Source organism: Piliocolobus tephrosceles, chromosome 1 (genome assembly GCF_002776525.5).
Source record: "Piliocolobus tephrosceles isolate RC106 chromosome 1, ASM277652v3, whole genome shotgun sequence".
NCBI lineage: Eukaryota > Metazoa > Chordata > Mammalia > Primates > Cercopithecidae > Piliocolobus > Piliocolobus tephrosceles.
The window spans coordinates 12257420-12269668 of record NC_045434.1 but is presented as its reverse complement, the minus strand read 5'-3'; the positions used below and the strand labels follow the sequence as shown (position 1 = coordinate 12269668).

Below are 12249 nucleotides of genomic sequence, written 5' to 3'. Positions count from 1 at the left end.
GGGGGGGGGGGGGGGGGGGGGGTTGGGGAAGACTGTGGAAAAAGCAGATTTGGGGGAAAAGATCAGAAATGTGGTTTCTATATCAAGTTTGAGATATCAATCATCCAAGAGGAGATGTCGAAAAAGAAGTTGGATACATAGATCTAGAGCTGAGAATCCTAGTCTTGGAGACTAACACTGAGAGTCCACTGTACATTTGGTATTTAAAGCTAAGAGACCAGAAGGGATGACTAAGATGAAGAGAAGAAAGAGTACAATATTTGAACCCTGAGGTTCAAACGATTAGTGGTCAAGGAAGGGGAGGAACAAAGAAAAAACGCTAAGACAGACTGGTCCACTAGACAGGAAGACAACCAGAAAAGTTTAATATCCAGGATGTCAGAATAAAAATTATTTTAAGGGGCCGGGCACGGTGGCTCAAGCCTGTAATCCCAGCACTTTGGGAGGCCGAGACGGGTGGATCACGAGGTCAGGAGATCGAGACCATCCTGGCTAACACTGTGAAACCCCGTCTCTACTAAAAAGTGCAAAAAACTAGCCGGGCGAGGTGGCGGGCGCCTGTAGTCCCAGCTACTCCGGAGGCTGAGGCAGGTGAATGGCGTAAACCTGGGAGGCGGAGCTTGCAGTGAGCCGAGATCCGGCCACTGCACTCCAGCCTGGGGCGACAGAGCAAGACTCCGTCTCAAAAAAAAAAAAAAAAAAAAAAAAAAAAATTATTTTAAGGAGATTGAGTGATGAGTTGTGAAAAAATGCCGTCAATAGGTAAAGCTGAGATTTAAGAGCCAACCGTTGGCCTTAGCAACAAGGAGGATATTGGTGACCTTGCCAGGAGCAGTTTCAGAGGTGTGGTAGGAGCAAAAGTCTGATTAGAAAGGGCTGAAAAATAGAAGAACCAGCATAGGAAGAATAAATTAAATCTAACTCTTGAATTTTTCTAGAGGGAACAGGAAAAAATAGGTAAAGGCAGAGGGAATATGTGGATCAAAAGATAACTTTAAAACAGTAGAATTAGCAGCATGTTTTATGATGTATAGTCCGGCTTTATCTCTTCACGCAAATCTCATGTCAAATTATAATCCCCAGTGTTGGCGAGGAGCCTGGTAGGAGGTGTTTGAATCATGGGGGCGGACTTCCCTCTTTCTGTTCTCCCGATAGTGAGTTAACATGAGATCTGGTTGTTTAAAAGGGTGCAGCACTTCCCCGATTGTAAGTTTCCTGAGGCCTCCCCAGCCATGCTTCCCGTACAGCTGTGAGTCAATTAAATCTCTTTTCTTTAAAAATTACCCAGTCTCAGGTAATTCTTTAGAGCAATACAAGAATGGACTAAGCCAGGCACAGTGGCTCATGCCCGTAATCCCAGCACACTGGGAGGTCAAGGCAGGCAGATCGCTTGAGGTTAGGAATTTGAGACCAGCTTGACCAACACGGCAAAACCCCATCTCTACTAAAAATACAAAAATTAGCCGGCGTTGTGGCTGGAGCTTGTAATCCCAGCGACTTGGGAGGCTGAGGCAGAAGAACTGCTTGAACCTGGGAAGCAGAGGTTGCAGTGAGCTGAGATTGAGCCACTGCTCTCCAGCCTGGGTGACAGAGCGAGACTCTACTCCAGGAAACAAACAAACAAACAAAGAATGGACTAATACATGATGACAGTAAAATTCCATTTGAGAAGGACAAACTGATGATCCAGGAAAGAAAGAGATTACTAGAGCCCTGTCCATGAGTGGGAAAGAAGGAATGAGACCTCACATGCAAGTGAAGGGACTGCCTTTGATAAAAGCATACAGTTCATCAATGGTAACCAACAGGAAGTCAAAATATGTGGGTACAGAGACTAGTAAATGCATAGATGTCGGTTACTCTATGGAATTTCTCTTCTGACTGCTCCAATTTTGGTAGGTATGAACTGAGAGTAAGGATAGATGAAAAGGTGATGGGGGATTAAGGAGAAAGAAAAAAGACATGAAATGGTTGTCTAATTCAATAATCATTTCTTCAGCTGGATATGATCAGCTATTTAATCCATCCATTGAGTTTTAAAATTCAGTTCTAGAACTTCTAATTCATTACTATTAAAATCTTTTTGGCCATTCTTTAAAATCTTTTTTCCCTTTTATACTTCAAGTTTCTTTTTATTTGAACACATTAAACATAGTGATATTAAATAATCTATCTGATAATTTCAGAACCTAAGGTCATTATGTGTTTGTTTCTGTTGTCTGTGTCTAATATCTGATTCATGATGCCCTGTTTCCTTCTGTTTTGTGATATTTTTCTGCTAGCTGTTTATTCTTCTTGGCACTTTATCTTCAATAATTTTTCAAGGTTTGAGTTAAAAATAAATTCCTCCAGAGGTGATGGATATTTGCTTTTATTAGTAACCTGGGGCATACAAATTTGGGACTGCTATGAGTTTTCCCAGCATAAATATTTGGCTTGCAAACCTGCATGAGGACTGACTCATGGTAACAAATTCTCAAAGTTTCTTCCCCACTTCTCCTAGAAAGTTTCTTTGCATTCCCCTTACTCAGAATGGGTTTCATTTCTCATTTATCCTTATATTGAGGATGTAATTGTTTGAAGTGCAGGCTCCAAACAGCTACCTCCTCAATATAAGGGTAAATGAGAAATGAATTTTGGTGGAGCCTCCTATTAGCTTCCTCTCACTGGGCAGACACGGGCTATTTCTTGCCCACTCCACTCCATGCAACTGTTAAAGTAGCTCAAGATCTTTAGGGTTTAGGAGAAGCCCTCAGAGTAACGGACTGGTATATCACTATTGGAGTTCTAAGTTTCTGGCTTTTCATTTATTGAGGGGTTCTGTGTATTCCTTAATTTTACACCACGTCGGAAATGCATTTAGAATCTAATTGAAATTACTTTTGAAAGGAAGATTGTTCTATCACTTGTATGCACTATGCCTTTAGCTTCCAGTGCTTCACCATACTACAAAGTATATTTACATTTCATTTATAAGATAATGGGGCATGAGATATACAAACGCGTATCATTTTGTGTGCTCAAAAATATTTTTCTGCTTTTATTTTGGAAGGAGATAACATTTAAAATATGTATCTCCTTAAATGACTGATTTCTTGTAAACAGAGGTAGTTTTCAAAAATTCTAATTCTTCCCTTTATCAGTTAGTTTTCTACCAATTTATTATATGGATGAAGTCAAAGAACTGGCTGAATTCCACTTTTTCATTTTCCTGTTTTCCTTCTGCTTTTCTATACTAGAGAGAATTGAAAATACCAACATACTGTATAGACCAGAAGGGGTTCCACATTAGGGCTCTACTGTAATGTCACTTGCTCATTTAAGACATTTAAGTTCCTTGAACTTCAGTTATCTCAATGGTCCCATTACAGAGAGATGTATCAAATAAAATGAGATAATGTACGTGTAACCATGTTACAGATTAAAGTACTATCTAAAAGATGAGCAGGCCAGACGTGGTGGCTCACGCCTGTAATTCTAGCACTTTGGGAAGCCAAGGCGGGTGGATTGCCTGAGGTCAGGAGTTCGAGACTAGCCTGGCCAATCTCTACTAAAAAACAAAAAATTAGCCGGGTGTGGTGGCACACGCCTGTGGTCCCAGCTACTTGGAAGGCTGAGACAGGAGAATCACTTGAACTTGGGAGGTGGAGGCTTCAGTGAGCCAAGATGGTGCCACCGCACTCCAGTCTGGGTGACACAGAGCAAGACTCCGTCTCAAAAAAAAAAAAAAAAAGTACAGTAGAAAGTACTGTTGGTGGCCTTGGCGCGGTGGCTCACACCTGTAATCCCAGCACTTTAGAAGGCCGAGACAGGCAGAGCACCCGAGGTCAGGAGTTCAAGACCAGCCTGGCCAACATGGCAAAACCCCATCACTACTAAACAAACAAACAACAACAAAAAAAAAATACAAAAATTAGCCAGGTGCGGTGGCAAGCACCTGTTATCCGAGCCACTCGGGAAGCTGAGGCAGGGAGAATTGCTTGAACCCGTGAGGCAGAGGTTGCAGTGAGCCAACACATGCCATTGCACTCCAGCCTGGCCAACAGAGCGAGACATTGTCTCAAAAAATAAAGAAAAAAAGAAAATACAGCTGGCAACAAAAACCAAATATATTCACTTGGAAGACTGTTGGCACAATGCTACTTCAAATATTCATAAATCTTTAACTGTTGAACTATATTTATATTCATTTGAATATAATGAAATTAAAAGTACAGGGGCAGGCCAGGCACAGTGGCTCATACCTCTAATCCCAGCACCTGGGAAGCCAAAGTAAGAAACTTGCTGGAGGCCAGGAGTTGAAGATCAGCCCTACATAGTAAGTCCCCATCTCTATGCAAAAATTTTAAAAATACAGGTGAAATTACAAAACATTAATTACACACAATTAGTGGTAAATGAAAAAAATCTAAAATGAAGTTTCTAGATAAGCATAAATTAATATATGCTATATAAAAAGAGAAAATGGGAAATCTCATTTTAGAAAAATATCTAATTGTAAATTTCACTCAGAAACAACTAGTGACTAGAAAATAATTTTGCCAAAGACAATTGGGAAAATGTACTTTCGTAAGTCTGCCCAGACTACCACTATCTATTCTATTTCAGTGTTTTCCAAGTGAGGTCCAAGAGGTAGTCAAAAGATAACTTTGCTACAGTTACTGTATTTGCAATGTTTGTTTAAAATGCTGTTATCTGGGCCACATTCCAGATCCGTTCAATCAATAATCTGGAGGTAGGGCCGGAGAATCTGCATTTTAACATGTTCCCCAACACCAAAAAGTTTGCCCCTTTTATTTTTATGGTTCACAGACACAAATGGACCATTCAGGCACTCTGGGATTTAGTGCAGGGCACCATAAAACCATGAAATAAAGTGACTCAATTCAGAAAAACATGTTTTCACGGTTACACTCAAAGTCAATCTTCCATTTTTCTTAGATGAGCACTAATTGCTTCAAATGACATCTCCCCTCATTATCAGGCCCCCTGAGACTTTCGTTTTATTTTATTATTATTATTATTATTATTTGGCCCTTGCAGCAGGTGCAGACAACAGGCAGCAGCACCTGGCAATCAATTCAAATTCTACTGAATAGAAGCAAACACCTCTCTGAAGGCGAAAGGATCTGGTCAGCTAAGCCTCAGATTTCTAGCACACTGAGAACACTTGTAATCCTCTTCACATCAACAACCAGCCAGCACCTCACGACTGCCTGAGCCAGAGCCTCCATCCACGAGCCACAACGCCAGGCTCAGAACCCCCAGTCTCGTATTGGGACTTAAGTGGCGATGCCACTTGGCAGACACAGCTCAGCTGGGTAAAAACAAAGCAATCTTGAGCAAGGGAAGGTGCTCGAGGAAGGGTAAAAGCCCAGAAAGCTCTAGTCTGAAAGTTCAAGTGAGTGAAGTCTCGTCCCCTCCCAATTCCCTGCGCCTGGCGGGGCCTCGGGGGTCTGCTGAGTGCCCCCTACTCTCAGTCTCCCTCCCTCGCTAACTCCTGAAGGGAAGGACGTCACCGTTTCTCCAGGCGCTCGCCCCCTTCGCAAGACAGCTGAGATGGTTCATGCCCGTCCCATCTCCCGCCACACTCCCAGCCGCTTAAAACATCGAGAGGAAAAAACGAGAACAGCTCAGGGGACCGTCACCATCTTCCTCTTTTGACTGCCATTACCCGGAGTGTCGCCGTCCCCCCGCCCTGCGGGCGGTTCGCAGATGTTTCCCACACTGGACGGTCAGGTCTCTGCTCCCCGGGTTTTCTGCTCGCCAGGTATCACCTCTGTTCCGGCCCGGCCCGGCCTGGCCCTCCCCGCGCCACAGCCACGGCCAGTGTGTAGCGGCCGCGGGTGTTCGGCCGGGGGTTCCCGGCCCGCCATCACTCGGGCTTACCTGCGCCTCGACGACGCTCCGGAGGAAGCTCAGGGTGACCAGTAGCTGCACCGCGGCCGCTGCCCCCTGCCCAGCGCCTGCCCGGCGGACCCCTTGGCTCATGCTGATCTCTCCCCACGCCGCTGCCAGCCGGGTTCCTCGGGGCCGGGGAACGGCGGGCGGCCCGGGCGACGACCCAAGGGGACGGTTCCCAGCGGCCGAGCGGCTCCAGGATCAGAGGTTTGCACGCCGGTCCGGAGGCGGGAGACTGTCTCCGAAATACCCGGCAGCTGCGAGTGAGGCAGGAAAGGCGAGCTCCCCTACATCATCCCCCCCAGGCGGCCCCGCCCCCAGCTCGCTCGGCTCATCGGCCACGCCCCCCGAGCGCGGGGCCTTGTGGGAGTTGTGGTCCTGGGCGGCCGCTTAGGCGCTGCAGCAGGAAGGCGGAGCCGACAAACTAGAGGACTCGGGAACTACAACTGCGAAAGCCGCCCCGCCTCCCCGAGGCCTCGGACTCCACGGCGGCCAATGAGGCGGGACCACGCGGGCCTCCAAAACACCCGGAGGTGCGGGCGGGGGAAGAGGGGCGAGCTCTTCTCCGGGAAACCAGGCTGGGGACCTCTCTGCGTCGGTCCGTGCTGTGGCTCCCGCCAGGCTCCAGGATTCACCCAGTATGCGGGAGAGTTAGGAACTAACGGTGCGGGATCTTTGACTTTCGGTCTGAAGCGTATTCTTTGTCTCATTCATTTTCCTGTAGCCTCACATCTGCTATGGGTGCCTATGTTAGCCACCTGTGACTTGTAGAGGTGGCTTTGGCTTTTTTTTAATTTCATGCACCCTAGATGTGGATGTCATCTGCCCTGCCCCAGCCCAACTCCTAGATTGACACGTGCAAGTATAACACATGCTAAAGAATGAAGACAAACCGAAAGGTTTATGATGAAATATGGGGATGGGGTAAAACAGAAAAACTTAAGAGTGACATAGATTGGGCGCAGATCCCAACTCTAAAACATTCTAGTTAGTTATTGGGCCTTAATTCCCACCCTATATCTTGTTCTAGGGCTACATAAGATTAGATGCAGAAAACCTGAGTATAGTGCCTAGCACCTAGGAAGTACTCAATAAATGGTAACTGCTATTAGTTTTATTAATGTCTTTGATTTCTACAAAATGAATAATACATCTCCCTTGTGTTTATGTGGCAAGTATTAGTTTCTCATTGATGCTATAAGAAGCTATCACACATTTAGTTGCATACAACAAAAGAAATTCATTATCTTATAGTTCCGGAGATCAGGAGTCCAAAATGGACCTGTAGGGCTGTGTGGCTTTTGGAGGCTCTCGGGGACCATGTGTTTCCTTACCTTTTCCAGCTTCCAGACACCACCTGCATTTCCTGCCTCATGACCTCACATTATGGTCTCATCTTCTTCCCTCCCTCTGCTTCCCTCGTCACATGCCTTCTCTTGTGACCCTAGCTCTTCTGTCTCTCTTGTATAAGGACCCTTGTGATTACATTGGTTACAGACCATCCTATCTCAAAATCCTTAACTTAATCACATCTGCAAAGTTCCTTTTGCCATGTAGGATAATATATTCACAAGTTCCAGAGATTAGGATAAGGATCTATAAATAGAGGGTCATTAATTAGCCTACCACATAGTGGTTCATACCTTTCAGAACCAGCAGAGCATTAAACCAAATGCAGGGTCCTGGGGTTGCTGACTGCACATGCCCATGAAGCTGGCCCTGCCTGTCCTTTTCCTCTCCAGCAACTCTTTCCCGTCTGCCTCCAAACTATCCAGCTCTTTCCTAGTTTAAAACCAAAAAAACTGTCTGGGCGTGGTGGCTCACACCTGTAATCCCAGAACTTTGGGAGGCTGAGGCGAGCGGATCACCTGAGGTCGGGAGTTCGAGGCCAGCCTGACCAACATGGAGAAACCCTGTCTCTACTAAAAATACAAAATTAGCCGGGCAAGATAGCACATGCCTGTAATCCCAGCTACTTGGGAGGCTGAGGCAGGAGATCCCTTTAACCCAGGAGGTGGAGGTTGCGGTGAGCTGAGATCACGCCATTGCACTGCAGCCCGGACAACATAAAGCGAAACTCTGTCTCAAAAAAAAAAAAAAAAAAAATTGTTGCTTGGTTTTTCCAGCTACTTTTCCATGTCTCCTTTTCTCTTCCAAACCTATACTTCCTATCTGCTCGCTGCCTTCTTCCCTTCATATAAATCTGCTTTTGATAAGGGAAACTTGTTATCAAGTTTGGTAGACTTTTTTAAAGATTCCTTGTCTGTGCTGCATTTGATGTTGTCAATAACACATACTTCCTGGGATTTTGTTATGCAAAACTTTTTTTTAAATTGTGGGTTATAAATTTTCCTATTATAAAATCTCAGGTTCTTTAAGGACTCTCTAGTGCCTGGATATCAAAGGCAGAATTCATGGCCTTCCAGAGGCTTGAAATATTTGTTATTAAAGAACAAAGGAAGACAGTGGTTCGGGGGTGGAGTGAAAAAAGAAAGAGAGAGAGACAAAGTGGACAGGGAACTCTCATGCAGACAGGGGTCAGATAGCTTCTGTCCTCTTAGTTACAGAATCCAGAAAGTCACAGCAACAAACCTCCCCGTTTGCTTTTGTTTTCAGCTCAGAAGCCTGACACATAACTTCTAGGGACAAATGAGATTTTTCTTGGCGAGTGAAATTGGAAATAGCAGATATTTGTCATGAGATATTAGCGTACCAAGGTTCACTTAGAGTGGTGTCTGTCATGATCTGTTTTAGTGTTCATTGTTATGAGTGCTATGGCGGGGTTGTTCCTTTGTGAACAGGCAGCCCTCCTCTTTGTTCTCTCATTCTGGCTGATTTACCTCTGCTTTCCCTAAAATCAGCTACACTGAAACTGGCATTGTGAGAGGCCACGGCTATGTGCTATCACCCATGCTTCCTGCAGATGATGTTCAGTTAGAACCTTCCCATTCCTAAGGCTGTGGTTAGAAGTTGAAACAGGAAGAAAGTGCAGACAACTAAACCCCTTTGATTGCACGCCACAAAAATCAGCTCTAGCTCTAATTTTTTTGAAATAGCAAATGAAAAAAATGTCAAATTGCTTACAGTACTGAGGAAGATTTCACCACACACCTCTAGAAAGGTAAGTCCATCAGGACAGAATTCAGGGACTCTAAAGAGTACAATTCATGATTGAACAGTCTCTTCTAGGGCATTGCCATTATACTTATCAATTCCCATCGTTTTTAGTCTTCTGTCCCTCCTATAAAAATTCACATTCTTTCTGGAGTTCAGCTTGCGGGTAGAATGTGAGCACCTTGATTCACAGTCCTACAGACCACAAGAAATGAGCCAGAGGTAGCTGCACAAACTACTACTTTCTTTTTCTTTTCTTTTCTTTTTTTTTTTTGAAACAGAGTCTCACTCTGTCACCCAGGCTGGCGTGCAGTGGTGCGATCTCACTGCAACCTCCACCTCCCAGATTCAAGCGATTCTTATGCCTCAGCCTCCAGGGGAACTGGGATTACAGAAGTGTGTCACCACAGCTGGCTAATTTTTGTATTTTTAGTAGAGATGGGGTTTCACCATGTTGGCCAGGCTGGCCTCAAACAACTTTCTATTTTTAATAGAGGGGAAAGGGATGCTGGTCAGACAAAGGCAACAGTTGTCTCCTTCAGGACGTTGAGTTCTTACTGAGTACTGCATTCGAATTCACTTCCTTTGCCTCAGCTTGTATTCACACATTCATTACATTATCACAGATGTCTTTCCACACCCCTCCCCCCAAGTGTATATGTTTTCATTCAGCCATTTAGTTTACAACATGAGGTAAAAGGAAAAAGTTCTCCTTGACCAGTATTTTACACAGTTGTAGTGTAAAACATTTTAGACTTCAGGGATTTATAAGAGATTACATTTCTGAAAAGTTGGGATCAGGTTAAACAAGTTTTTTTTTTTTTTTTTTCTTAAGACGGAGTCTTGCTCTGTCACCCAGGCTGGAGTGCAATGGCATGATCTCAGCTCACTGCAACCTCCGCCTCCGGGGTTCAAGCAATTCTCCAGCCTCAGTCTCCCGAGTAGCTGGGATTATAGGCATGCGCCACCACGCCCAGCTAATTTTTTGTATTTTCACTGGAGCTGGAGTTTCACCATGCTGGCGAGGCTAGTGTCAAACTCCTGACCTCGTGATTTGCCCACCTCAAACTACTTTTAACTGAATTTTCCAGGTGACTCTTCCCTTCCAATAGTAACAAACTCTAGTTAGTTACATAAGTTTCTTCAAGGCCAAGTTTTATCATCGTTGCTGATATCCTTAGAGCTGAAGCACTGCTATTTCGATCAGTATCCACCAATTCCACTTCAGAAACGAACTTTGCATTGGGTGGAATTTTGGCATCAGGCTGCGCTTTCCTTCCATAAGCCTGTTCTGCTTCACTCTTCGATTGAGGCTTATCTCCTTTACCCAGTCAAGAGTGCTTCATCCCATCCATGATACCTTTGCCTACTTTGACCTTAAAACTTAAAGGCTTAGTATTTTCTTTTTTGAACTTGTTTGAATGTATCAAAAACAGTCCCATCTTGTAGTGTTCCTGTATACCAGCCGTGAACATCTCCCAAAAAGGAGCGATGTTATTCACTGCTGTTCATCTCCCTTTTTTTTTTTTTTTTTTTTTGAAGATGGAGTTTCGCTCTTGTTGCCCAGGCTGGAGGCTGGAGTGCAGTGGCGCGATCTCAGCTCACCACAACCTCCACCTCCTGAGTTCAAGTGATTCTCCTGCCTCAGCCTTCCCGAGTAGCTGGGATTATAAACATGTGCCACCACACCCGGCAAATTTTGTATTTTTAGTAGAGACTGGATTTCTCTATGTTGGTCAGGCTGGTCTCGAACTCCCGACCTCAGGTGATCCGCCCACCTCGGCCTCCCAAAGTACTGGGATTTCAGGCATGAGCAAATGCGCCCTGCCTTATCTCCCTTTTTTTAGAACAGAGTCTGCATATTTTGGTGGACCCTCAGCCAGAGTGTCTTCAGACTTGGTTTCTTTGGGTTTATCTTCATGAAGCTTCACATTTTTCACTTGCAAACACTTACCATATTGGTACCCTTGAAACACTCAGTTTCAAAAAGATGGTTATAGGCTGTAACCAAATGGTCCTTGTTAGCTATCTTGCCCACGTTTTTAATGTTTCCTAATAATTTATGTTCTGCAAGAAACGAATCTGAATTGTAGTCCTACAGAAACTTGATAAAGTCCTTCGTGGGCAGGTGCTTACTGTGCAGCTGCTCCAGGGTTCACGCCTGCAGTGGAATGGCCGCTGCCATCTTCCCCCACTGTCTGTGCCTCACTGAGCCAGCAGGCCGCAGTTCCCACAGGTGTCTTGATTGTGGTGTACCAAAAAGCATGCATCAGGACACTGGCTAACCAAAAATGGCAGCAGTATGCCTATTGCAGCTTACGTAATGTATGATTTACTATCACCAACTAGGTTAGATGAACCTAATTACCTGGAAGTGAGGTACGGGAAAACTGACCACATTTTTTGAATGGAAGAATTTATGAACCTCTTGTATTTTCTAATGTGAAATGGATCAGGGCTAGCTATGTCAATTAGCACAACTCCCTCAATGTAAGCAATGATAGTATATAATTGATTTGGCCATGACAGTGGGTCACAGGGGTGTCCGAGAGAGAGAATACAGTCATGGGTTCTTAGTTTTTGTTTCTGGCTGGGTCACTAAAGCCTATTAAGTTTAGCCTCAAGGTGCCTCCTTACATATTTAATTTCAGCCAAAAGATATTTCTGTACATCATGAACTATAACAACTGGAGGTATAAACCAACCATAGCCCACACTTGTGCCAGTCACTAAGTTTTGGCCAAAGAAATGTAGCCAACTGTTTGAACCGTGTTCAAATAAGGCAAATGCCAAGCTGTAACCAATCCAGTTGTTTCTGTACCTCACTTCCATTTCCTGTAGGTCACTTTCCTTTTGCTGTCCATAAATCTTCCACCACGTGGCTGCACGGGAGTCTCTCTGAATCAGCTGTGATTCTGGGGGCCGCCCAATTCAGAAATAGTTCATTGCTCAGTTAAACTCTTTTAAATTTAATTCCACTGAAGTTTTTCTTTTAACAAGCCCCTTCCTCATCCCTCTTTTCTGCTTATCACTAGAGACAGAAACTAAAACTATGACTTCAGGCCACTAAAAGCCTAAAACTAAACTAAAAACAACGACAGAGGAAGGCGGGTTGAACAAGCTTGAGAGGGACATAGATGGTCATTCCACTAGGGCCAGCCATGACTGTATTTCCTATGATTCTAAATGAAGCCAAACAGCCTCAACTATGGATGACCTCAGTGTGCTTTTCAA

General features: G+C 44.5%; 1 protein-coding gene and 1 pseudogene across 1 annotated transcript in view; both read right to left on the bottom strand.

The window, feature by feature from the left end:
- ERO1B (endoplasmic reticulum oxidoreductase 1 beta) overlaps positions 1–6244 on the bottom strand; it is a 69241-nt gene extending 62997 nt beyond the window's left edge. Inside the window, exon 1 of the mRNA XM_023216203.1 lies at positions 5890–6244. Coding sequence (XP_023071971.1) covers positions 5890–5991 — 102 coding nt within the window. The 5' untranslated portion in view covers positions 5992–6244. The remainder of the gene's footprint in view (positions 1–5889) is intronic.
- A 3892-nt stretch (positions 6245–10136) lies between these two features.
- On the bottom strand, positions 10137–11200 carry LOC111545298 (annotated as a pseudogene).
- Between the last annotated feature and the right edge of the window lie 1049 nt (positions 11201–12249).